Below are 23,678 nucleotides of genomic sequence, written 5' to 3'. Positions count from 1 at the left end.
TGCTCTTTCCATACGATCTTTATAAGACAGAGAAAGAACTTTGCTAAAAAAATTAAATGGATCAAAATACATTTTAAAAGAACCATTTCTTTACAGAAACACCATTGAGCAAGAGCTGGGGATGGGTGAGACAACAGACAAGAGACAGAAGCAGGTAGGAGGCAATAGCATGACAGTGGTATTAAAACTTTTGCATGCATTAGCCGCCAAGATTGGAAACTCTGACCAGTCTTGAGGGAGTACAGACATTTATTAATATTTTGCATTTGTTCTGGCTGTTTAAAAGCTGATCATCTCATACATTGAAGGCAGTTGGGTCCAATTCGGCCAGGTGGACAGTAGCACTTGCCCATCACCGAGTCACAACGTCCTTTACCACAGGAGCAGAATAAGGCACAGTCCTTCCCATAGTGATGGTCTGGACAAGCTAAAAGGAAGAAAAAAGCAGCATGGTTTGCCAGCTCATTGCAAAAAGTTAAATCTGCAAGTTCCTTCTCTTAGGAGAAGGCTGTTCTTTTTATTCTACTAAGGCTGTGTGCCCAACACAGATTTAAAACACATTCAGAGAATTACACCCCCCCCCATTTCCTGGAAACTGCAGTTTGTTAAGGGTGCTGGGAACTGTAGCTCTGGGGAGAGCAGGCTACAGTTCCAAGGATACTTTTGGGTGGGAAGAATGTGCCTTGAATGTGCTTTAAAAGCATGGCATGTACACAGCCTGTTTGCTAGAAAATATTTAGCTTCGTTAGACATTTTGTGTTAAATAAGCCCCACTGCTTCCTCACCAGGGGCTGGGATTGCTCCATGTTTAAATGTGTGCCGGCAACTGTAGTCATTGTGATATATGGAGCTCACTTCCTCATGCCCAGTGCATGGGCTGCCTGCAAACATTCGATTGGCTACTGTGGGAAACAAGACGCTGGCCTAGAGAGGCACTTACTTTTCCCACAGTCCGCTCCGATGAAACCAGGCAGGCAGTCACAGGCTCCTGTCACAGTGTCACAGTGCCCTCCGTTCAGACACTGACATGCTTTCCGGCAATGCGGGCCGTATGTTCCTTTGGGGCATCCTGTTGAAGTCAGGAGAAAGCATCTCTGAGAAAAGCCATTCAGTGCAGAAACCTGGGCCGTGTAGACACAATGCATTTCAAGCAAGTGGCCTCTCCTCACAAGAATTCTGGGAAATGCAAAAGCTACAGTTCCCAGGGAAGTCATGTGCTTTAAATGTATACAGTGCATGCAGCCTTTGGTGTGATCTTGGCAGCCCTGGCTTACTCCAATCACATTAAAAAAAACCTGGGTGGGTCCTGATTTTAGAACAAAGGGGCCAAATGGCTGACAGTAGACTACTTTTCCTCATGCTTATCTTCTTGCAATTACTTCACTCACCCAATACTTTCTCCTCAACTAAGCTCACTTCTAGGCTTCAGCTGAGGGGAAGAGACTACAGTGAGAGCTTTATATACGACTGGGGACCCAAGTTCGGACCAAATGGTTTTCCTCCATAACTTCTTATGGGATTTTTATGCCACCAGCCTCTTGGCTTCTGAGCCAGGAGAACCCCAACACTGAGTCAACCACAAGAACCAAGGTGGCACTCCTACCTAAAAGATCAGCACCAGCTTTTTAGCCCAACAGGGCCATGCAGCCTCCATCTCTGGTCAAATCCACACCTCACATCTAAAGCACACGGTTTCTCCTAAAGAATCCTGGAAACTCTGGTTTGTTGAGGGTGCAGGGATTCTTGGGGGGTGGGGGAGAGATGCTTAAAATGACATGGTGTGGATCCATATCATCATTGCAGCAGGCAATATTGAACCTACCAGGCTCACCACTCTGAAAGGACCACTGCATAGCTACTCTTGCATCCTTCAATAGGTACCACCTATAGCTTGAATGTGTCATAGTTTAAGCAGGGATGTTTATTAGCATGCTTTCCCCCTTTTGCATGCTTGGAAAACAAAAGTTTCTCTGCCCCCCCCCCCCCGGCAATGAGTTTAGTTTCCCAGTTGGTTGGAGACCAAGGCAACGTGAATTCAAAAAGTAACCTTGAGTCACTGCAATGCCTAAGAAATCTCTTTTGCTTCAAATATACAGACAACACCCGATCAAACAATCTGAGTAGATCAGTTTTCATCTCTCTTTTGGCAATTTAAAGACACACACACAGGGAGACAGAGAGAGAGACTTGAATTCTGCTGCTTTTGGTGTCTATATTTGAAATCTCGGTTCCTGGCAGAGAAAACTGAATCACTCCAGCATCCTTTTTTAATATCTACCAAGCGGATAGAACACACCCTTCATATAATGACCTCATTTGGCTTGTCTTGCGATGAATGTCTCTTTCGCCCACCACACTTCCCTTATGGTCACTAGTTGGCTTTTGTTTAGATAGTTTGCTATTTACTCTGCATCAGACACCTGAGTCTGAATCTCCCCCCACCCACCACCCACCCCACTCCCTTGTCCCCACAACTCTTACTTGGCAAAGCTCATGGAATTGTTTTCCAGTTCACACTGACACCGTTTTATTCCATGACTGGAAATGGTTAGGGCAATTCATATAATCCTTCCTCTTACCAGTAAACTTACCCTCCTAACTTGCTATTTATTTCAGTTCAACTGCGAGCAATGGATCACACACGTCTGTGGCCAACATTTAACTCAATTATCATTTAATACAGCGCCCTTGTCTGTTCCCACTTTCCCAAAATGGGCTGTCTGAAGACGGCGCGGCCAGTTCATACACAGCCCTGCCGTTTTCGTATGCTAAGCACCCATAAAAAGAGCGTTTCAGCTTCCAACTGCCAGTTATCTAATAAAGACATTTTCTAATTTAACAGTTTCCTGTGTATCTGTGTTATGTTTTTTTTTCTTCTGGGAACTGCAGGAATGGCAGCCAACCCTCTAAGTCATTTCCTGATTTCTTCCTTCTGGCCTGGATTAGTCCTGCCATGACCATCAGTTCTTAAATCCTTTCACAGCAGTAGCAAGTAGTGGGGGCTTCCCTTACCAACACACACACACACACACACACACACTGCAAGAACAAAACCAACCCCAACCAACCCCCCACAAAACACACACATTTGAAACACCACCATTGCTGCAGTCAAGGATAAGACATTGCCTGCTTCACGTTTTGCTCAGGTTATACAGATGTTAGAGACCTAGTGTTTTCGAAAAGTTAAAGCTGGAAATTGGGGGGTTTTTTGGTTCATCTGTGGTGGTGGTGCCCTCTTGCGCCCCCATGGATGGGCATGCTCCCAATTCTGTCTTTTTCTCCCACCACCCTCCACACACTGTTTGATGTTCCCAGTAACAGCTTCCTTCTGGAAGCCAGATGTTCTGAAGACCCATAGCGCAGTTCGGCTGTCAAAACTGAAAGATCACCTGAGATCTACTGAAAAACTGATGAGCCAAATTAGCACATGTGACAGCAAATGCATATTTGCAACATGCTTGGATTAAAAATGATAATAATAGTAATAAAAAGCAAACAGCATCAGCTGAGAAGGGTGATTATTCATGGAACTGATAGGCAATTTAACCCTTTTCTTCTCTGCTGTAGTCCTAAGGTGAATCTCAAACTACTATTTGCTTTAAGGAAAAAAATCACACATTGGTGCATCTGAAGCAAAAATGGTTGATTGCCACACTCACCCAGTCAACCCTCTGGGAATGGCCTGTCAGAGTAGGTGTGGTCAAGATATAAAAGCAGCATCTGAGTATCACAGTTATTTGTGGCCCTCCTAGCACCCTGTCCAACGTGTCCATTTGGGGGACGGGACTGAAGGCCGCATGGACCCATGGTCACCAATCTCTGCCTAAAAACCACATAGGAAGGAGAATCCACCACCTGTTGTGGGAGTCCCCTCCACAGCTCTTACTGTCAGAAAGTTCTTCTTGATGTTTAGTCAGAATCTCCTTTCTTGTAACTTGAATCCATTAGTTTGGGTCCTAGCCTCCAGAGTGGGAGAAAACAAGCTTGCCCCATCTTCCTTGTGTCAGCTCTTTAGACATTAATTCCTCTTAAGAAGGAATTAAGAAGATCATGGAGCTACCACCGAAATCAGCCAAGTTACCCCCATCCTAACACTTTGTTCAACTGATCAGTGTTCTGATATCATTATGGTGCCTCCTTTTCCAGCCAGGTCCTGGCATCACTGGGGTTGGGGGAATGGGAGTCTGGCTTTTTCAGCAGCCGTTCCTGGTCTCTTTAATGTGTAGCTCCACCCTTAACCAATGCTTGTTGCCATTCAAACACCTTGTTTCGGTGTGCCTTTCATTTGGATACAGCTGAGTGATGCCATGACATTTACTGCTCACTAGAGCAAATTTAGATGTTGGGGTGTGTTGCTATCGTGCATCAGACATATATGCCCTTGCACTGATTTATGGGTGAATAAAACGATTCTTATTGCTGGGCTATCTGCTTCCTTTGGTCCCTGCCAAGACACTATTTCAATTCTTCACTCCAAAATTCGAGAACATGAAAGCCCAGTTGCTCTTGGCGGCTAAAAGCCTCTGCTTACCAGCCAGCTACACCTTTTATGGATAATTTCTTGTGCTGCTTTTTCTCTCTCCCTCTCATAGTACTATGAGTATAGCAATTGTTGCCAGGAAAGGTTTCCAGCCCTATCCAACCACATGCTGGTTGGACTCAATCCAGCTCAAGTTCTTTGGGAGAGGCTTTGTACACTCCCAAACTAATTTTTTTTTAAAAGCATGCTAAATGTTCCTGCCCTGGAGATAGTAGAATCATAGAATTGCAGAACTGGAAGGGACCCCAAGGGCCGTCTACTTCAAACCCTGCAATGCAGGAATATGCGAGGGATTGAATCTGCAACCTTGGCCAAACCAATGGTTTGACCACAGGGGTCCCCTTTTCAGCATTAATCTCCAACCAAGCACCAAAGTTCTGTGGTGCCTTACACTAAAACAGACTGTTGGTACATCTAACCCAGGGGCAGCCAACACAAGGTCCCCTCCAGATGTTTTTGGACTACAGTTGTCATCAGTCCCTGCTAGCATGGCCGATGGTCAGGGATGGTGGGAAATGCACCAGGACCCTCATACTAGGACCCTTGTACCTACGGGACCGCCTCTCCTGGTATGTCCCACGGAGGAACTTACGATCTTCAAACAAAAACATCTTGGAGGTCCCAGGCCACAGAGAGGTTAGGCTGGCCTCAACCAGAGCCAGGGCTTTCTCGGCTGTGGCTCCGATCTGGTGGAACGCTCTGCCACAAGAGACTAGGGCCCTGTGGGACTTAACATCTTTCCACAGGGCCTGCAAGACAGAGCTGTTCCACCAGGCCTTTGGTCAGGGCACAGCCTGACTCCCTCCTTTGGCAATCTTCACAGAACTTTAGCCCAATGGTTGCCATCAATTTGATTTGAATTAATTTTAAAATGAAATGATTTTAGAATGTTGTATTATTTTATTGTTGTTAGCCGCCCTGAGCCCAGCTTCGGCTGGGGAGGGTGGGATATAAATATTATTGTTGTTGTTGTTGTTGTTGTTGTTGTTGTTGTTGTTGTTGTTGTTGTTATTATCCTCTCAACAACTTCTAGAGGGTACCACCTTGGCTATCTCTGACCTACCCTAATATCCTCAGCTCAGAGGGCCAACCTAAATATTATACAAAGAAGCATGTGAACAGATTGTTGCTCTTTTCAGGTAAGGTTCGATGGCATGCCAGCAAATTCAGGTTGTGCAGTTATAGTTAACTGGGAGGTCTCCTGCAACAAACCCACTTCCCCCAAATTTCTAGCTTTTTGTGATAAGTGACTGGAAAACATGGAATAATAGTTGATTTGATAACATCATCTAACCTCCACATAGACAGATCAGAATGAATGCTCATTAAATAGCCAATGCCATCAAAAACCTTACTGCAAAAAAATAAAGGTGAATGCTCAGTAAACAGACTGTTTGGAAATGCCCATTCTTGAGAGGCATCTAGCTTGGTACTGTCTAGCAGTTTGCTCTTCATGATCTCAAGCATGAGTGTTTCCTAGACTGCCTATCCAAGACTAAAGATGAAAACCATGTATTCTGCTACTGAGATGTGTTTTCAGTAGTAGAGTCCATAGATATACACAGGTTCAGGTATGCTCATGCAGAGCAAAGATATATGATTTGGGAGTGGAGAATCCTATTTCTTTCTCTCATTTCCTCCATTCTCTCATTTAGCTTGCCCAATGCACTGAGTCATCCATAGGAAGGAGCAAGTTTGGCTGTGTTTGGTACAGATGTAAATGTGGGACACATGGGGCTACCATGTTCTCAGAGGATCTTCCAGTTATGCTTCCTTGCAGATGTCTTTTCTCCTCTCCTACTCCTCTCGTCACCATTTGCCAAACTGCTGTTGCTGTGAAACCATCATTCCAGTGGTGTGAGCCTTCCACAAGAGCATCAGTAAGATAAACAGATGGTGTCCAAGAACAGTGCAAATATCCTTTTCATGAGCAGTAAGGCTTTGCAATAAAGCGAGCCAGGGTCGAACAAAGCATCTTCCAACAGTTAATTAGTATTATGATTTACTGAAAAGTAGTAAATCATTAAATTAGTTTCTGCTCTTGTAAATATGAACAACCGACAAGGAGAAATGTATGTGCCTGTTAAGTCCCACTGAAATAAACAGAATGTAAATACTTGTAATGCTGTGCTGGACTGCAACTGCAGGACGCAATCCATCTGCAATTACTATATGATGTATTTCACACTGTATGCCCTTTTATTGGACTGAAAGCTTCACAGGACCACTCCACAGGACTTGATCTGGAAATATCTGTGCAACTTCACAGGATCTCGTAGGGCAGGAGTAGGGAACCAGTAGCCCTCCAGATGTTAAAGCTATAGTTTTCCCAGTAGTGATGTATGGAAGTGAGAGCTGGACCATAAAGAAGGCTGATCGCCGAAGAATTGATGCTTTTGAGTTATGGTGCTGGAGGAGACTCCTGAGAGACCCATGGACTGCAAGAAGATCAAACCTATCCATTCTGAAGGAAATCAGCCCTGAGTGCTCTCTGGAAGGACAGATCCTGAAGCTGAGACTCCAGTACTTTGGCCACCTCATGAGAAGAGAAGACTCCCTGGAAAAGAACCTGATGTTGGGAAAGATGGAGGGCACAAGAAGAAGGGGACGACAGAGGACGAGATGGTTGGATAGTGTTCTTGAAGCTACTAACATGAGTTTGACCAAGCTGCGGGAGGCAGTGGAAGACAGGAGTGCCTGGCGTGCTCTGGTCCATGGGGTCACGAAGAGTCGGACACGACTAAACGACTAAACAACAACAACAACAACAACAGCCCTCCAGATACTGCTGGACTACAACTTCCATCATCCAGGACTGATGGGAGTGGGAGTCCAACAATCCTTGCTGTAGCAGTAGTGTGAGGGAGGACACATTTACCACCACTCCTCCAGCCATGGTTTCCATTGTTTGCTGCAAATGGGTGCAGGTAAGCCTTCCACCCTTTTGTAAAAGAAAAGTCAATTTTTTGTCTACCGTGGAAAAACAGAGGCAGCCCTGGATGTATGCTCAGCCAGTTCACAGTTGCATGCCCATCAACTGCGGAGTGGGGCATCAAGGGTTGACTTGCATGCGTGAATGGCCTATGGCAGCTCAAACACCACAGGGAGAACGCTCAGATCATCCCATATCAGATCACTGCTTTACACTGGTGGTTGTTCACACATTCAGTAGCTGCAAAGACACAAAGCAAGCAATGTGCATGCATGTGTGAACTCACCTAATGTCTTTAGCCCTGGGCTAAAATGCCCTGTCTTCCTGTAAGATCAGTGCAGAAAGAATGGGGCACACCAGAATAACTCCCAATTTATGTGCACAGCCTGCCAAAAAAATAATAATAAAAAATCCAGGCTATGAACTAAAGGGAAGGTGTTTTATTCTTAGAAGAGGATGTGAACAGCAAGAAGAAAATGCTAATTTAAAGCTGCAAATAAAAAGATAATGAATCCTCCTTTTTAGCCAGATCAGTTCGTGTTTCTTATAATTCATCATCTTTGTTCCACTCCACAAATCATTTCACTGAAGTCACTCTTAGACACATGGCTTTGCTGATTTTTTTAAAAAAAGTTATTATGAAGAAAGTCTTGGCCAACTGGTGGTTATGTCCTTCAGGTTGCTCTGCATTCCTTGACTCAGGACAGCAATTTGTATTAATTTGATTGTTCCTATGAAGGTTGTGCAGTGTAAAGGCTGACTTTAACAGATTGCTTTTGATTTATTGTTGCTTGCTTGCAGCATGTCTTTTTTATAACCACCATCCATGCTCAGTTGAATGCTTTGAGCTTTTGGGAAACTTTTTGGGGGTAGTGTGTGCGAGTCAGAGGCAATGGGAGATATGTGAAACAGCTTTTAGAGATGTGTGAATACTTCTCCCTACAAACTTTTAATTTTACTAAAAATATTTTGACTTCCCCCAAGATTCCCAGGGACATTATCTCTGAAGTATATGTAGTATCTAATTTTGCTTTGCCATAGCAACTCTCATATTCACTATCAGAAATAAATATCAACTAATATCAATGTCACTTGATAAGGAAAATTATGCCAAGCATATTTCCTAAATCAAGAAGATGCACCCAGCTTGTTTTCTATGCCGCCAACTGTACTGAACACCCTTTTACAGAAGAGATAATCAATTACAGCCATTTAAAGTCTGTGATAAATATGCTGATTGATTCATCATACCAATCCACCAATTAATGCTTTTAGCACTAATAAAATTGTTAACGGATAATTGGGAAAGAGTCCTTTACCCAGCAGAATGCGCTTTGCAATAAATTCTTCCCACCTATAAATCAGTCCTTTTATTTAAATTTATATCGCACTCTGTCCCATAGGCTTAATGTGGTTTAGACCATTTTAAAGTGAAAAACGACAGATAGAGTATAAATATGCACATAAATATATACTAAACCTGGGTTTGCCAACTTGCAGCCTCTATCTCTTAAATCTATAACCCTGTGTGATTTGTAAATTTAGACGCAGTACCAATTTGTAAATGTTATCAACCCTGGTTGTGCAGATTTTTTAAAAGGCATTTCCACAGCCGTTTTAAAGCAAAGTACAAAATACAGTTATGCATGACACCAGACATGTAGACCAAGACAGTAGTTGTGGACCAAATTTCCTTCTGCACTGTGCCTGGAAATACACACTTTGGAACAAACTATCTGGGTTTATTAATATCAGCTGTCAACGTGGAGAGGAGTAAACCCACACACACAAATAAGAACCTCTCACCGCATGGAATTAAGTGAAATCATTTTGCAATGGCTGTGCCACATCAAAACAAGCCTGAGATTTGGGCCTGGTAATCCCCATTTTACAGATGAAGAATTAAGGCTGGGCAACATGGTCCATGTAAGTTCATGACTGACCAACGATTAGTACCCAACACTCCGAGGTCTAAGTCCAGCCTTCCCAATATCATCATCTTCATCGTCGTCGTCATCATCTATTGAATTCATATACTGCCCTACACCTAGAGGTCTCAGGGCGATTCACAGAACAAAATCAGAATATAAAACCACAAAATATATAATCAAAATAAAAACAACAACCCCACTGCCTTATGCTGGCTTGAGGTTGCAAATACGGTGGCCCAAATGGTTCAAAATGGTGTTTAATTTCTAACACATCACCTACTTAAGCCCTAAATGGCCTTGGTCCAGTATACCTGAAGGAGCGTCTCCACCCCCATCGTTCTGCCCGGACACTGAGGTCCAGTGCCGAGGGCCTTCTGGCGGTTCCCTCACTGTGAGAAGCTAAGTTACGGGAACCATGCAGAGGGCCTTCTCAGTAGTGGCACCCACCCTGTGGAACGCCCTCCCACAAGGTGTCAAAGAGGAAAACAACTACCAGACTTTTAGAAGACATCTGAAGGCAGCCCTGTTTAGGGAAGCTTTTAATGTTTAATAGGTTATTGTATTTTAGTGTTCTGTTGGAAGCCGCTCAGAGTAGCTGGGGAAACCCAGCCAGATGGGCAGGGTATAAATTTGTTGTTGTTGTTGTTGTTAGCGTGCCAGAAAAACTAGAACAGATATTTTAAAATATAAGTGAATATAAGTATAAAAACATATCTCTGCATTACCTAGGAAGAGCCCCACCATTGTTAAGAGAACGAAGGGCCAAGTCCCTATTCAAATCTGATCCTAACAATCAAGCAAAGGCGAATGTTGATGAAGCGAGAGTGACACTTACGAAGGTCACAGCGGATTCCGTAGTAACCTGGCAGGCAGCCACACTTGCCGGTGACATGATGGCACTCTTCATTCTTTCCAGAGCACTGACATACTTGGTTACAGTTCTCCCCATATGTGCCTGGCAGACAAGCTGAGGGAAGAGGAAATGTAAACCGATGAATTACTTTTGTCTTGGTAAACACAGTGCTCAAACAAAGAGCCGGGTAGAATTTATTCAATAAGACCGCTGCCTGCAGAAGAATGCTGCCCTCTGGGACTTTGGGTTTATTACGTTTGCTTGGGGATTACTTTGTGGTTTGATTTTGTTTTGCTCAGTCAATTTGTGCCCAACTGTCATGGGCCAGTTGCAATTTTCTTGTCACTTAGAGAAAGTCATAGGTTGATGTCAAGGAAAATCGACTAAAATAATAAAACTCAGGAGAGTCTCCCAAATATGCGTGGTGACTCTCTCGCCCACAGATGCCTTAAAGCTTCAAGTCAGTTTCAAATGCTTGTGCTGTTTCTTTCCTGGTTCTCTCTCTCTGCCCTGGCGGGGAGCTCATGCTAAAAGTCTGCGGTTTATGCTACGTGAGCTATTCTCCACCACAAATATAAGTGTATGTTTAAATTGTGTGTTTCCAGTGACATGTCATGGGAAAGCATCCAAGTTACTTAGGGGCTGGTTCACACATGCAAGGACACTTGATCATGTCACATGACAACTCACGTAGAATGATAGAATTGTAGAGTTGGAAAGGACCACGACGGTCATCTAGCCCAACCCCTGCAATACAGGAATCTTTTTGAACCCGCAACCCTGACCTTAAGAGTCTCATGTCCTACCAGCTGAGTTATCCCAGGTGGTTGAACCAACTGATGTTAAACCAATCCATTAACATGAATTGGTTAAAGTTAACATTGAAACTAATTGCATAGCATTTTTGAAGTGATGTGAAAGTGCTATCTCTGATGGCCCATTCACACATAGAATCATGAGAGCCATCACTTCATGGATCAGTTGGCAAATAATGAATGGGCATGTATAAACCGGCCTCAAGTGTGCTGGGAGAAATCAATGCTCCATTTCTGCACCTGCTAAGGCATTGGAGGAAATTGTGTGTACCAAACACTATAGATCTGCAAAGCAAGAACTGCACATGCAAAGCACCCTTTGGGTTCAATGAGTCAAAACCTCAGTAAGGTCCAGTTTGAACGTAATGGGAATCCATAGGTTCCTGCTCTGTGTCCTGGGTTTATGGCAGGCTTCCTCAAACTCGGCCCTCCAGATGTTTTTGGCCTACAACTCCCATGATCCCTAGCTAGCAGGACCAATGGTCAGGGATGATGGGAATTGTAGTCTCAAAACATCTGGAGGGCCGAGTTTGAGGAAGCCTGGTTTATGGGCTACCCCTCTTTCTCCTTTGCAGCTCTCTCCCAAGCCTTTTCAAATTAGCCGCTCTGAAATTCTTGTTGGTATGCCTTCCTACTGTTTTATGAGCCGTAATAACTCACTTGGTAGAACATGAGACTCTTCATCTCAGGGTTGTGGGTTCGAGCCCCACATTGCACAAAAGATGGCTCTCGTGGTCCCTTCCAACTCTACAGTTATATCATTATGCTAGATACAGTGGTACCTCGGGTTAAGTACTTAATTCGTTCCGGAGGTCCGTACTTAACCTGAAACTGTTCTTAACCTGAAGCACCACTTTAGCTAACGGGGCCTCCTGCAGCTGCCGCGCCGCCGAAGCACGATTTCTGTTCTCATCCTGAAGCAAAGTTCTTAACCTGAAGCACTATTTCTGGGTTAGCGGAGTCTGTAATCTGAAGCGTATGTAACCCGAGGTACTACTGTACTCTGTTTCTGTGCTCCACTTCCCATGCCAGTTCCTTGTTTTCTTGTGCTGTATTTTGTATTTGCATATCTTATTGTCAGGTAGGGGTTGGTTTTTATTGTAAGCTGTTTTATGCCAGAAGTTCCTCAAAATTTATAAATAAGGGATACATCTGAGGTATAGATTTTAAAATCAATTAAATGAACCACCTTGCTTTAAAATAATTAAATGAACCACATAGTGTTCATTCTTCACTTCTTTCACTGTGGAACTCCCTGCCCATTGGCACGAGGCAGATGCCTTTGCTGTATTGTTTTCAGTGCCTGCTAAAAGCTTGTTTGTCTAGGCAAGCCTACCCAGATACATAAAACTGATATGTGTTTTTAACATTTCACTTTCTTGATGCATATTTATAACCTCTTCTCATGTCAGCTTGTTTTTAACTCTGACTTCTCTCCACAGATTTAATGTAAGTTTTATTTTATGTTAACTGCCTAGAGAGCTTTATACAATTAAGCAGTATACAGATTCCGGTGATGAACGAACGAATGAATAAACGAACGAACGAATGAATAAATGAATAACCTTATTCCTTCATGACAAAACACGCACACACACACACACACACACACACACACACACACACACACACACATATTAGGGGACTTACTTCTTTCGCAGCCACTGCCCACAAAACCTGGAGGGCAGCCACACTCCCCGCTCACGTGGTTGCAAGGGACACCTGGAGGGCATTTGCAGCGCTCAGTGCAATTGCTGCCATAGTAGCCAGGCAGGCAAGCTGGAGAAAATAAAAGCAAAGCCATCTCTGTAGGAGTCTGAATATACTTCTAAGTACTGTGACCCATCCTCTCCCTACGGCTCCAAATGGTCCTCTTGCTGTTCCCTAGAATTCTCCCCTATTGTTGTCTGCAGTGTTATCCTGCAGCTTCTGCTCAGGATAAACAAGTTGAGTGACCCATGCGCAAGCCAAGAAACCACTGTGGGCAGAGAGGCAGAGACAGAGAGAGAGAGAGAAACAATAACCCAAATGAGCATGGTTTGACTAGGCTCCCCAGCCTTCATTTATTGGAAAACTATGGACAACTTCAGGGACGCAGGCGGCGCTTCGGGTTAAACCACAGAGCCTAGAACTTGCCAATCAGAAGGTCGGCTCGAATCCCCGTGACAGGGTAAGCTCCGGTTGCTCGGTCCCTGCTCCTGCCAACCTAGCAGTTCGAAAGCACGTCAAAGTGCAAGTAGATAAATAGGTACTGCTCCGGAGGGAAAGTAAACGGCGTTTCCCTGCGCTGCTCTGGTTCTCATGTGCTGGCCACATGACCCGGAAACTGTACGCCGGCTCCCTCGGCCAATAAAGCGAGATGAGCGCTGCAACCCCAGAGTTGATCATGACTGGACCTAATGGTCAGGGGTCCCTTTACCTTTATGGACAACTTCAGGTCAGTGGGATTTGAGATGTCACAGCGCAGAAGAGGGCTTAATGGGAACTTACGCTTGTCACACTGTTCTCCTCTCCAGCCCATTTCACAGTGACACACTCCAGTCTGGGGGTTGCAGGAGGAGCTGTGCTCACAGTCACACAGCCCTTCACACCTCTCCCCAAAGGAACCATTTGGACAAGCTGAGGATAAATTGTGAAACACAAGCAAAATGAATACGTTCTCTCCCAGAGGGCAGGGGGTTTGAATAATTTGAGCACAACCACCACCACCTCAGGAAATAGTCAATATTTATCAATAGGGACATCTCAAAATTATGAGTGCCACGCTGAAGGTCAGGATTTGTAATCTGAAAGGTGTGGCATAGAGTTAAACCCTGTAAAGCAAAATTCTAGAATGTTTTATCTATATTATGAGTGTCCAACCACACAGTTGAGGCCTACACATGCTGCACATCCTCTCTGGGTATTTTTCATAACTCAGGAGTTTCAAAAGTTTCTCATGCGAGTCCTATTCAGAGTAGACCCCCTGAAATTAATGGACCTGGCTTAATTTCAAAGGGTCTACTCTCAGTAGGGCTACATCCTTATGAATGTAGACACATCAGTTTGCTAATATACGAAACAAGCTGGACTTAGGAGAATTCCACAGAGTCATCTGTGACCATTTATATACAAATTTTGTGTAGTTTAAAAATAAAATAAAATCACACATAAATGAGACGGAACAGACTTTTGGATGAACACATGTGAATAATAATAATAATAATAATAATAATAATAATAATAATAATAATTTGTTATTTATAGCCCGCCCATCTGGTTGGGTTTGCCCAGCCACTCTGCGTGGATATCCAACAGAATACTAATATTAATAATAATAATAATATTAATAAAGTGATAAAACATCAAACATTAAAAACTTCCCTAAACAGGGCTGCCTTCAGATGTCTTCTAAAAGTCAGATAGTTGTTTATTTCCTTGACATCTGATGGGAGGGCATTCCACAGGGCGGGTGCCACTACCGAGAAGGCCCTCTGCCTGGTTCCCTGTAACCTCACTTCTTGCAGGGAGGGAACCACCAGAAGGCCCTCAGAGCTGGACCTCAGTGTGAAAGTGGCACTGACCAGAAACTGAGTGATCTATCCACCCCTAGTTTCTGTAAAGCATTTGGCCTATTTGTGAGCTATTCAAGATATAAGACAGAGGTAGAAACCAAAGTCAAGGGTCCCACTGTGTACCATCAAGCATAACAGACAACAGGGTCCTTGACTTCAGTTTTCACCTGAAGGGAAAGAGAGTGGGTGTGTATGTAAAGGAAGCCATTGAGATGATAGGTTTAGAAGGAGGAGAAAGAAGCCATACCTTGAAAGGGGGAAAAGGAAGACAGGAGTCCCCATACCTGAAAGGATGGCAAAGAATCAGAGAACGCAGATCGAGCTTTTGCATTTGATTCAGTCAGCAACATAATACACTAACAGAGCAATCCAAAACTGGCTTATGGTGGACTGTAGGTCCATTGGGAGTATCTCCGCTGGCAAGAACCCACAGAAAGCCCTCAAATGGGGCACTCCAAGGCAGAGCGTGAGCAAAACCAAGCTGGCCCAGGAACCACTGGATCCTGAGCCAGTTTCTCTGCTTTCGTGCAATGGCATCAGACCAAGTTGTCGTGCTCCTTACCTTCCACTCCAGCCACTGTTGTTGCCCACCACCAGAGGGCGCTCCAATAGATTCCACCCTAAGATGGAAATCCTGAAACCATTCATTTAGGCCAGGCATAAGCAAACTTGGCCCTCCAGATGTTTTGGGACTACAACTCCCATCATCCCTAGCTAACAGGACCATTGGCCAGGGATGATGGGAGCTGTAGTTCCAAAACATCTGGAGGGTCGAGTTTGCCTATGCCTGATTTAGGCCTTTTTACCGAAGTCCCATTAAACACCAGTGCAAATGCTCCAGTGTAACAGATATCATTACTGCAGCTTTAGAGCTCCTATCTTAAGGCTTGATGCAGGACCAAAAGTTATGTGGGAAAGGGCACATAACTGCAAGATGTAGTGAGTGCAGAAATGGCACATAATCACAAATGGATACAGCAACACAAATATTTTCGATTATCACAGGGGCCTTTTATAAAGTTAAAAGAACTGCGATCCTTACGAGTATCACAATGGTCCCCAATCCAGCCTGGACGACAAGTGCATTTCCCAGAACGATGATCACAAATTCCACCATTGCTACAGCTGCAGCTCTGCTGACATCTTTCTCCATACTTCCCTGCTTCACACTCTGCAGTGAAAGAGAATAGACTTTCACTAGTTTATGAATGAAACTATCCAGCCTGAAAAGAACTCAGTCTTGGCAGCTGACCTTCTCTGCTTAGATTGAGTTTAACCAATGTAGGTTTATTGCTAGTGTACCCAAGCCCTTTGGGGACGAGCCATTATATGAACTGAAATGAATATAGAAGCAATATTGACAATATTTTCTCAAATTTACCCAGTTCACAGGCTATTCCGGTCCAGCCTTTGGGGCATAGGCACTCTCCAGTCGCGGGATCACAAGTAGCCTGGTTTTGACAGATGCAATGCTGCAGGCAGCCCTTACCATACAGACCCGGAGGGCAAGCTGTGGACAAGAATATATTTTAGCTTAGCATGAAAGGACCATCACTAAAATTGTGCATAGGAGTCATTTTAAAAAATGAGGATGAGGCATGTTCTGCATTCGATGTTGCAAAGGATGCTTTTTGTACCTCATGGGATCAAGAGTGCCATTAAGGGAGACCAGAGAAGGGAGCTGCCTTTGCTCACTATTATTCCTCAGGCATTTCTTGTTATGGAGGCATGAAAAACAGTGAAATAAAAAATTTAAGGTCATATATATAGATATGATAAATGTTCATAACTGCATATATAAACCACATGTCTGAAACCCCACAGAAAAAGTCCTGAAACCATTTTGTCCCTCCCAAATGGACCTCAAATATTTCTCTGCAAGGTCGAAGGAAAATGGAAAAGCCTCCCCATTGTCTTTTCGTTCACAAATCCTGTCTTAAGGGTATGTCTGTGTATGAATAGGGTGAGCCTGTGACCTGGCTCAGGAACCAAGTATTTGTCATTACAAAAAACTGGCCAGGCTCCCCAGGGTATCCAGTCAAGTGATCATTAACAGGTAACCTGCCAGACAGGAGATAAACAACGCACTCAGATTTCTGTTGTAGACCGCCTTTTCTGTGATGTAGGTATGATGTTTGTGGGGGGTGGTCTTGGGTTACACCCCTTCTGTGATGTAGGTATGATGCATGCAGGGGTGGGAAGGTGGGGATGCAATCCTAGCATCCAATGAAATGTGGACATATGAGGGGTGGGGAAATGTTCAGTGTAAAAAGTTGCAACATGACCATATCAAAATATATTGGGGTTAAACTAATATAATTTAGTTTCGTTGGGCTGATGCTCCTGTCTTTTCTCCCATTAACAGGGACAATGATGGCAAGGGGCAGGCCTCTACCATTTTGTCCAGCCTCTTTTCCTGCTCTTTTGGATGTGGCAGACATTTTGCATTATGCCACACCCCTATGATGGCCAATTTGTGCTCGTAACACTTTCTCAAAATTCCAGATGTTCCCACTAGCCCAGAAAGGTTGGTGACTTCTGATCTAATGTAAAAGGGTCCTAGTCAGACTGCTCACTGATATGTGAATCTCCTACCTGCAGGCGGTGTTTTTATGCATTAAAAAATGGCATCCCTACCTGCTGTCACAAGTGGTACAGGCTATATTACTACCTTAAGTCTCTACCATCTCATTGGGGTCATGGGTGGTGCTGTGGTCTAAACCACGGAGCCTCTTGGGCTTGCTGATTGGAAGGTGGGTGGTTCGAATCCGTACAATGGGGTGAGCTCCTGTTGCTCTGTCCCAGTTCCTGCCAACCTGGCAGTTCAAAAGCACACCAGTGCAAGTAGATAAATAGATCCTGCTGTGGCAGGAAGGTAAACAGCATTTCCGTGCGCTCTGGCTTCTGTCACAATGTTCCGTTGCACCAGAAGCGGTTTAGTCATGCTGGCCACATGACCTGGAAAGCTGTCTTTGGACAAACGCCAGCTCCCTCGGCCTGAAAACGAGATGAGCACCGGACCCCATAGTCGCCTGTGACTGGACTTACCCGTTGAGGGGTCCTTTGCCTTTTTTACCTTTCCATCTCATTCTACTGCATATGAAGACCAGGCCTTTGTTTCATTGCCACCTTGATCTACTGTTTGGCCAAACTAGGCCCAAATTTAAACCCACAACGTACCTTCCTGACAGACCGGTCCTCTCCATCCAGCTGTGCATATGCATGCCCCAGTGATGTGGTCACAGAGTGCTGCGTTCTTACAATTGCAACGCTGACGGCAGCTTTGTCCGTAAGTGTTAATGTGACAAGCTGGAGAGAGGGAAAGAGAGAAAATGAACCATAAAGCCCAATCACGAGACATCAAAGGACACATCAAATTCATCTGGAACTCAATTCAAGGAAAATAAAGAGAGGAAACTGTTTTGGGATGGGCGATAATTTCAAGTCACGCACATGTGTTTGTATATTCATTGCGACTGACAAAGAGACCCGCAAATATGTATCATCATAACACAATTTGAATGGTGATTTCTTTTCTTTTCTTAGAAAGTAACAATTGGAATCATTTGCGTGATAGATCAGCTGTCTTCTTCCAACAGAATGTCTGGGTATAAAACAAACTGCCACAGCCAGTCTGACGGGCTGTTTGTTTGGAAACTCTTCTGCAAAGCCCAGCTTTTTCTTTATTGCTGCTGGCAGAATCGCTGTAATACCAAATGAGGCTGATATGGTATCAGATATCTGGTATCAGTTTTCTGATATGGTATATGCAAATACAGCACCAACTCCTCTCAAAAAACAAACCATGCACACGTTTGCACCAAGTGTCCAAAGGAACATTTTGTGTGAAACTGCATAATTTGCATGCTTTATTCTGATTTCCCACTGCAGATTTTGCCATCTTTGTTTGAAAGGTGGGCATGGAGGTACCACTAGCAGTTCAGTATTCTTTTGTCTCTTCTTTTTTATCACCACTGCTCAGAGTAGGAAGAAAAAGTCTGATCTGGTAGAATGCAGAGAGCTGTTTTATCCAGAGTCAGACCTGTGGCCTAATGCATGGAAAGAGAGCTGGGTTTAGTGGACCTTTGGTCTGATACAACATTGCAATCCTACATTTTCTCCCTCATACATGACACTGAGGGGCTCTACGTATGCCGATATATAGCACCTGGTGCTCATGTTTAAACTTAACATGTGTTGCCAGCTGCCACATGGTAAAGGTAGCATCCATTACTGCAGTAAGCCTGATAGTACCATACACACATCTGCAATCATTTTAAAAATGTGGATAATGGGAGCATGACACAAATTTGCATTACTACGTGATTGAGCAGATATAAAGCTGCCTTACACAATACACAATGTGTATTGAACTACTGTGTGGTTGCATGTACCCCATGGTAGGTAAAAAGGACCCCTGGATGGTCAAGTCTAATCAAAGGCAACTATGGGGTTGTGGTGCTCATCTTGCTTTCAGGCCGAGGGAGCCGGTGTTTGTCCACAGACAGCTTTCCGGGTCATGTGGCCAGCATGACTAAACCACTTCTGGCACAACAGAACACCATGACGGAAGCCAGAGCGCACGGAAATGCTGTTTACCTTCCTGCCACAGCAGGATCTATTTATCTACTTGCACTGGCGTGCTTTTGAACTGCTAAATTGGTAGGAGCTGGGACAGAGCAATGGGAGCTCACTCTGTCGCAGGGATTCAAACTGCCAACCTTCCAGTTGGCAAGCCCAAGAGGCTCAGAGGTTTAGACCACAGAGCCACCTGCGTCCCCTCCCATGGTAGGACAATAAGCAATCACTGTATGTAAACAACTGCTGACACCCATATGAAAGGGTCCGAAAATGGGGAGGATTCCTCCTGCTTTCATTGACCTCATATTTTTCTCCTTGGGTCAATGGCTTGGGGCTATTAGAGAAAAAATACAGACACAGCAATTGTCTGAGGTCACAAATCTATGACTGGGGTAGAGATCCTGAGCGTTCCTGACTTCTATTTAAGGTTTTCCTTTCTATATTTTTCTGGCTTATGTCCCTGCTCTGCAGCATGAGATGTAGGATGCTGGCTTGAGCCATCTGTTCTTTCTCTTCCACATCCTCTGGGCATGGCTGGCAGGTGAACTTCCTGCTGGCCATGTCCCAACCCAGCAAGGCCTGCCATGACAGATGCAGAACTTCTGGTACTTTAGACAGCTGAACAAATGCCTTTGGGTGCCCTCTAGAGTACTAGACAAGAACAGCTGGTTCTGCCAAAGGGATGTGCAAGAAAACCTATCTTCATTGTGTTGCACTGAGCCATCACTGACTCACTTTGATCCAAGGCTGCTGGCCAGAGTTCAGCTCTGGAACCTATTGAAATGCTGGTCCCCAACTGCGGAACATCATTGTCACTCTAACTAATGATGAATTCACTCTCAGGGTGCCAACAGCACAGTAACCAAGGGCACCTAGCTGGAAGAGGGAGGTATCAGCGCACTCAATGTAACTCATAAGTTTGCAGAAGTACAAAAAGTTGTTAAAAATCAGGACCCAAAATAGCGCAATAAAGATTGGGCATGCTTAGTAGGCACAAAACACTGCAACTGACATTTCACACATGCACATATACTCCAAGAAAAGTGTTTTAGTGCTAATTAAAAAAAGAAAACTGATCAAAACACTCACATGCACATACCCCTTTCCCAGTTAATGCCCATTTAGAAATAAATGATGTCATTGCAAAGGGCTTTTCCTCCATTGTTTCATTCAAAGCATCATTGTGTTGTATTCAAGTGGTACTTTGGTAATATTTTGAATTGAATGCAACACACTTGTATTTAAGCAGTATTTCATTTATTTGGTTTATGTAATAATTATGGTGTTTTAATGCAGATTAAAGGATGGATATGTATATGGGACGCAGGTGGCGCTGTGGGTTAAAGCCTCAGCGCCTAGGACTTGCCGATTGAAAGGTCGGCGGTTCGAATCCCTGCGGCGGGGTGCGCTCCCGCTGCTCGGTCCCAGCGCCTGCCAACCTAGCAGTTCGAAAGCACCTCCGGGTGCAAGTAGATAAATAGGGACCGCTTACCAGCGGGAAGGTAAACGGCGTTTCCGTGTACGGCTCTGGCTCGCCAGATGCAGCTTTGTCACGCTGGCCACGTGACCCGGAAGTGTCTCCGGACAGCGCTGGCCCCTGGCCTCTTAAGTGAGATGGGCGCACAACCCCAGAGTCTGTCAAGACTGGCCCGTATGGGCAGGGGTACCTTTACCTTTACCTATGTATAAAATATTAAACAGGTTAATAAAACTATGCACACGGTAAAGGTCACTGCGTGCTGAATTGGAAAATACCCACCTGCCTGATTTGTCAATACACAGATTGTTTGCAAAGACAGAACAATAGCAGCATGGGCAACCAAACCTATAGAGTTTGTGCTACTCTTCTATTCTGCAAATGAATGACTGGCAATAGGGTGTTTTGTCTTGTCTTTTTTTTAAAAGCTTTTTGGCTGGGGTGGCTAAACCCGGATTAAAAAGGGGTAAGAAAAAAAATGGGGGCATTTTTACTTTTCTTATTTATTAACTTTGTATACCACCCTTCATCCATAGATCTCAAGGTGGTTCACATATGTTTTATTGCATGTGTGAAGAGCACAGAACTTGTCTGGAAGCACTCTAAGAGGTAGAGTGAAATTAACCACTTATTAGTGGTGAAGCAAAAGCCAGGTGTGGATATTTAAGACAGGCATACAAGCCCATGTGCATGCAAACACACACATCTTAGAGCAGAACCAGATGTTAGAAGGGTGATGCAGGTGATGTCGAATACAGCAGCCCCCTCTATCCTGCTCACTCTCCTCTGGCAGCACCTAGTAACGCAAAATGCGACATCACAGCATCCCATCCCCAGCAAGCTGCTGTCCAAGGACATGAAACTGCAGGGAACAGAGTACAACCCCAGAGCATGGCTACGGGGAAAAGGAGAGGAGGATATATGTTCTTAAAACATCTAACCTGGCCTCAGATACAAGCATTAGTGGCTTCTATTGTCCCGAAAGCTGAATCAGCCATTTTCGCGCCTTCTGAATTCTTCAGTGCAAGTAAGCCCTGGCTACGAGTGAAGCTCATCAATGTTGCAGCCGTTTGCCTTGGTGCTTCAGACTCGCCCTGCAGGTGCTGGTGCCCTCTGCCTGCTAACTGAGCAAAAGGGGCTCGTTTATTTTATTCCCGCTTGCTGGCAAGTTCTCAGCAGATGGGTTGCATCCTCCCTTATCAATAATTTTGAAAAGCTTTTTCATTCACGCCGAGCAGCCTCCCTAAGCCAGCGGCTTTTAATAGCATTAAGTCTTAGAGCAAATCAATTTCTGTCTCAATTATGCGCCAGTCTTGCGCTCCCCTCCAAACCTTTTACTTCTCTCTTAGGAGAAGATCTCTCCATCACCCGGCACCGCGAGGCCTGCATATAAATACGATGTTGTCGTGCATTGCCAGAGGAACTGGAAGCGAGCCATCACCCGACCGCTTTAATAGCAACCTTTGGAAGAAACCAGCAGTGTCACCCGTGTATTACAAGGCATTACTGGCCAGTCTTTAAATCAAAGCGATGATTCATTGTTTAGCTAAGAGGCAAAGGGGGCTACCTTCTTTGCATTGTTGTTTGACCTTATCCCTTTAACTCGGAGGCAAACGAAGTTGCAAAGACTGTGGCACCTTAACTAGTGCACAAAATAAATCAAAGGTGGTGCAGAAAGCTTTAATGGTCCCATCATGCAAGGACAAATAGTGGCTTTTGGATATGAGTACAGTACACTTTGGTGGGAAGATGAAGGAGACAGGCATGGCTTAAGATGAAGGGTTTTGTTTCTTAATTAAACTTAATATGTAGAAACAAAGCTTGCAGGGCCTTTTAAAAAAAGAAAATGAAATAAATCGTCCAGAAACATCAGTCAAAGACTAAGCTGATTGATTGCTAACTTCACAAATGTTTGGAAAGTCACAGCAAATGGTCTGTGACTGAAGAAAAGTTATCACCGTTCTGATTTGGTAACAGCCTGGGTTCTTATACAAGGTAACACAATAGGCTCATATTTCACCAAACCTAGAGGGCAGCTACAGAGGTGAAGAACCTTCCTCTTGAGTAGCTCTGCTAACAAATGATGAGAGTAAAGTGTCCACTGAGCAACTGCAGAATGTGGTGTGCTGTGGTGAGCTTTCAAGTCGAACGGTTTTTAAAAGCGAGGTTCCGGCCCTCACCACAAAGGAAGAAAACCTGACAACATCCTTAAGTGTTACCTGTTGGAGGCTCGGAAACAAGGCCACATAATGGCTTCTGTTACATGGAGAATACGAAGAAAGAGAATTTGTGCTCTGCAATCTACAAAGCTGGCTTCAGTTTTTTGGGAGCCCTTGGACACCTTTGCCTAGGGAAGGTGCTGTTACTCTTTCTTGGGGCAAGTGGTGTAGAGATGGCCAATTTGGGGCAAGAGGTTCACTGACTTAAAGAGCTGGCAGGTCTCCTGAGCCATCATATTACAGCTTACGTAGAACATTTATTTGTGTACAGCTTGGAGAAGTCAGAGGCAATATTTATTTATTTATAGAATTTATATTCCCACCCTTCTGCTTGAAGGAGCCCAGACATCAATAATGCCTTAATGATGATGTCTTAAGTGGGCCTTGCACCAGGGAGCAACCAAGATGGCAGCACTGATTCCAAGTAGTTGGGCTCTGGCAACTTCCCTACATGACTAAAAAGATTCCTGTATTGCAAGGTGTTGGACTCGATGACCCTCGTGGTCCCTTTCCAACCCTCCAATTATATGATGCTAAGACCTGATGTCATATATGATGTCAGATGTGGGTCAGGAAAAGGCAGGGTTTAGATGGAAGGGGCTTTGCAGGCACCACTAATCAGTTGATAGTCAGCACTTGGGAAAGTACCGTATTTTTTGCTCTATAAGTCTCACTTTTCCCCTCCTAAAAGTAAAGGGAAATGTGTGTACGTCTTATGGAGCGAATGTAGGCTGTGCAGCTATCCCAGAAGCCAGAACAGCAAGAGGGATTGC

At 44.4% G+C, this 23,678-nt stretch overlaps 1 protein-coding gene across 8 annotated transcripts in view; it reads right to left on the bottom strand.

Annotated features, from left to right (window-relative positions):
- The window catches only part of LOC307216882 (uncharacterized protein), a 227,054-nt gene that overhangs the window by 9,286 nt on the left and 194,090 nt on the right, over positions 1–23,678 (bottom strand). For 5 of the 8 annotated variants that reach the window (XR_013839358.1, XM_079977576.1, XM_079977581.1 and 2 more), the window contains 8 exons: positions 17,809–17,937; positions 16,010–16,138; positions 15,671–15,799; positions 13,565–13,693; positions 12,725–12,853; positions 10,242–10,373; positions 941–1,069; positions 302–427 (listed from right to left, as the gene is read on the bottom strand). Coding sequence is in view for 7 of the 8 variants with exons in the window: in XM_079977576.1 (XP_079833702.1) it covers positions 302–427; positions 941–1,069; positions 10,242–10,373; positions 12,725–12,853; positions 13,565–13,693; positions 15,671–15,799; positions 16,010–16,138; positions 17,809–17,937 (1,032 nt within the window). In the remaining variant the exon portion in view is untranslated. The remainder of the gene's footprint in view (positions 1–301; positions 428–940; positions 1,070–10,241; positions 10,374–12,724; positions 12,854–13,564; positions 13,694–15,670; positions 15,800–16,009; positions 16,139–17,808; positions 17,938–23,678) is intronic. The other 3 variants (XM_079977580.1, XM_079977578.1, XM_079977579.1) reach the window with 3 other exon arrangements.

The sequence above is a fragment of the Podarcis cretensis genome (genome assembly GCF_951804945.1).
Source record: "Podarcis cretensis genome assembly, chromosome: 5".
NCBI classification, from domain to species: domain Eukaryota; kingdom Metazoa; phylum Chordata; class Lepidosauria; order Squamata; family Lacertidae; genus Podarcis; species Podarcis cretensis.
The sequence above is the reverse complement of the archived record's forward strand: the minus strand, read 5'-3'. Positions and strand labels throughout refer to the sequence as shown.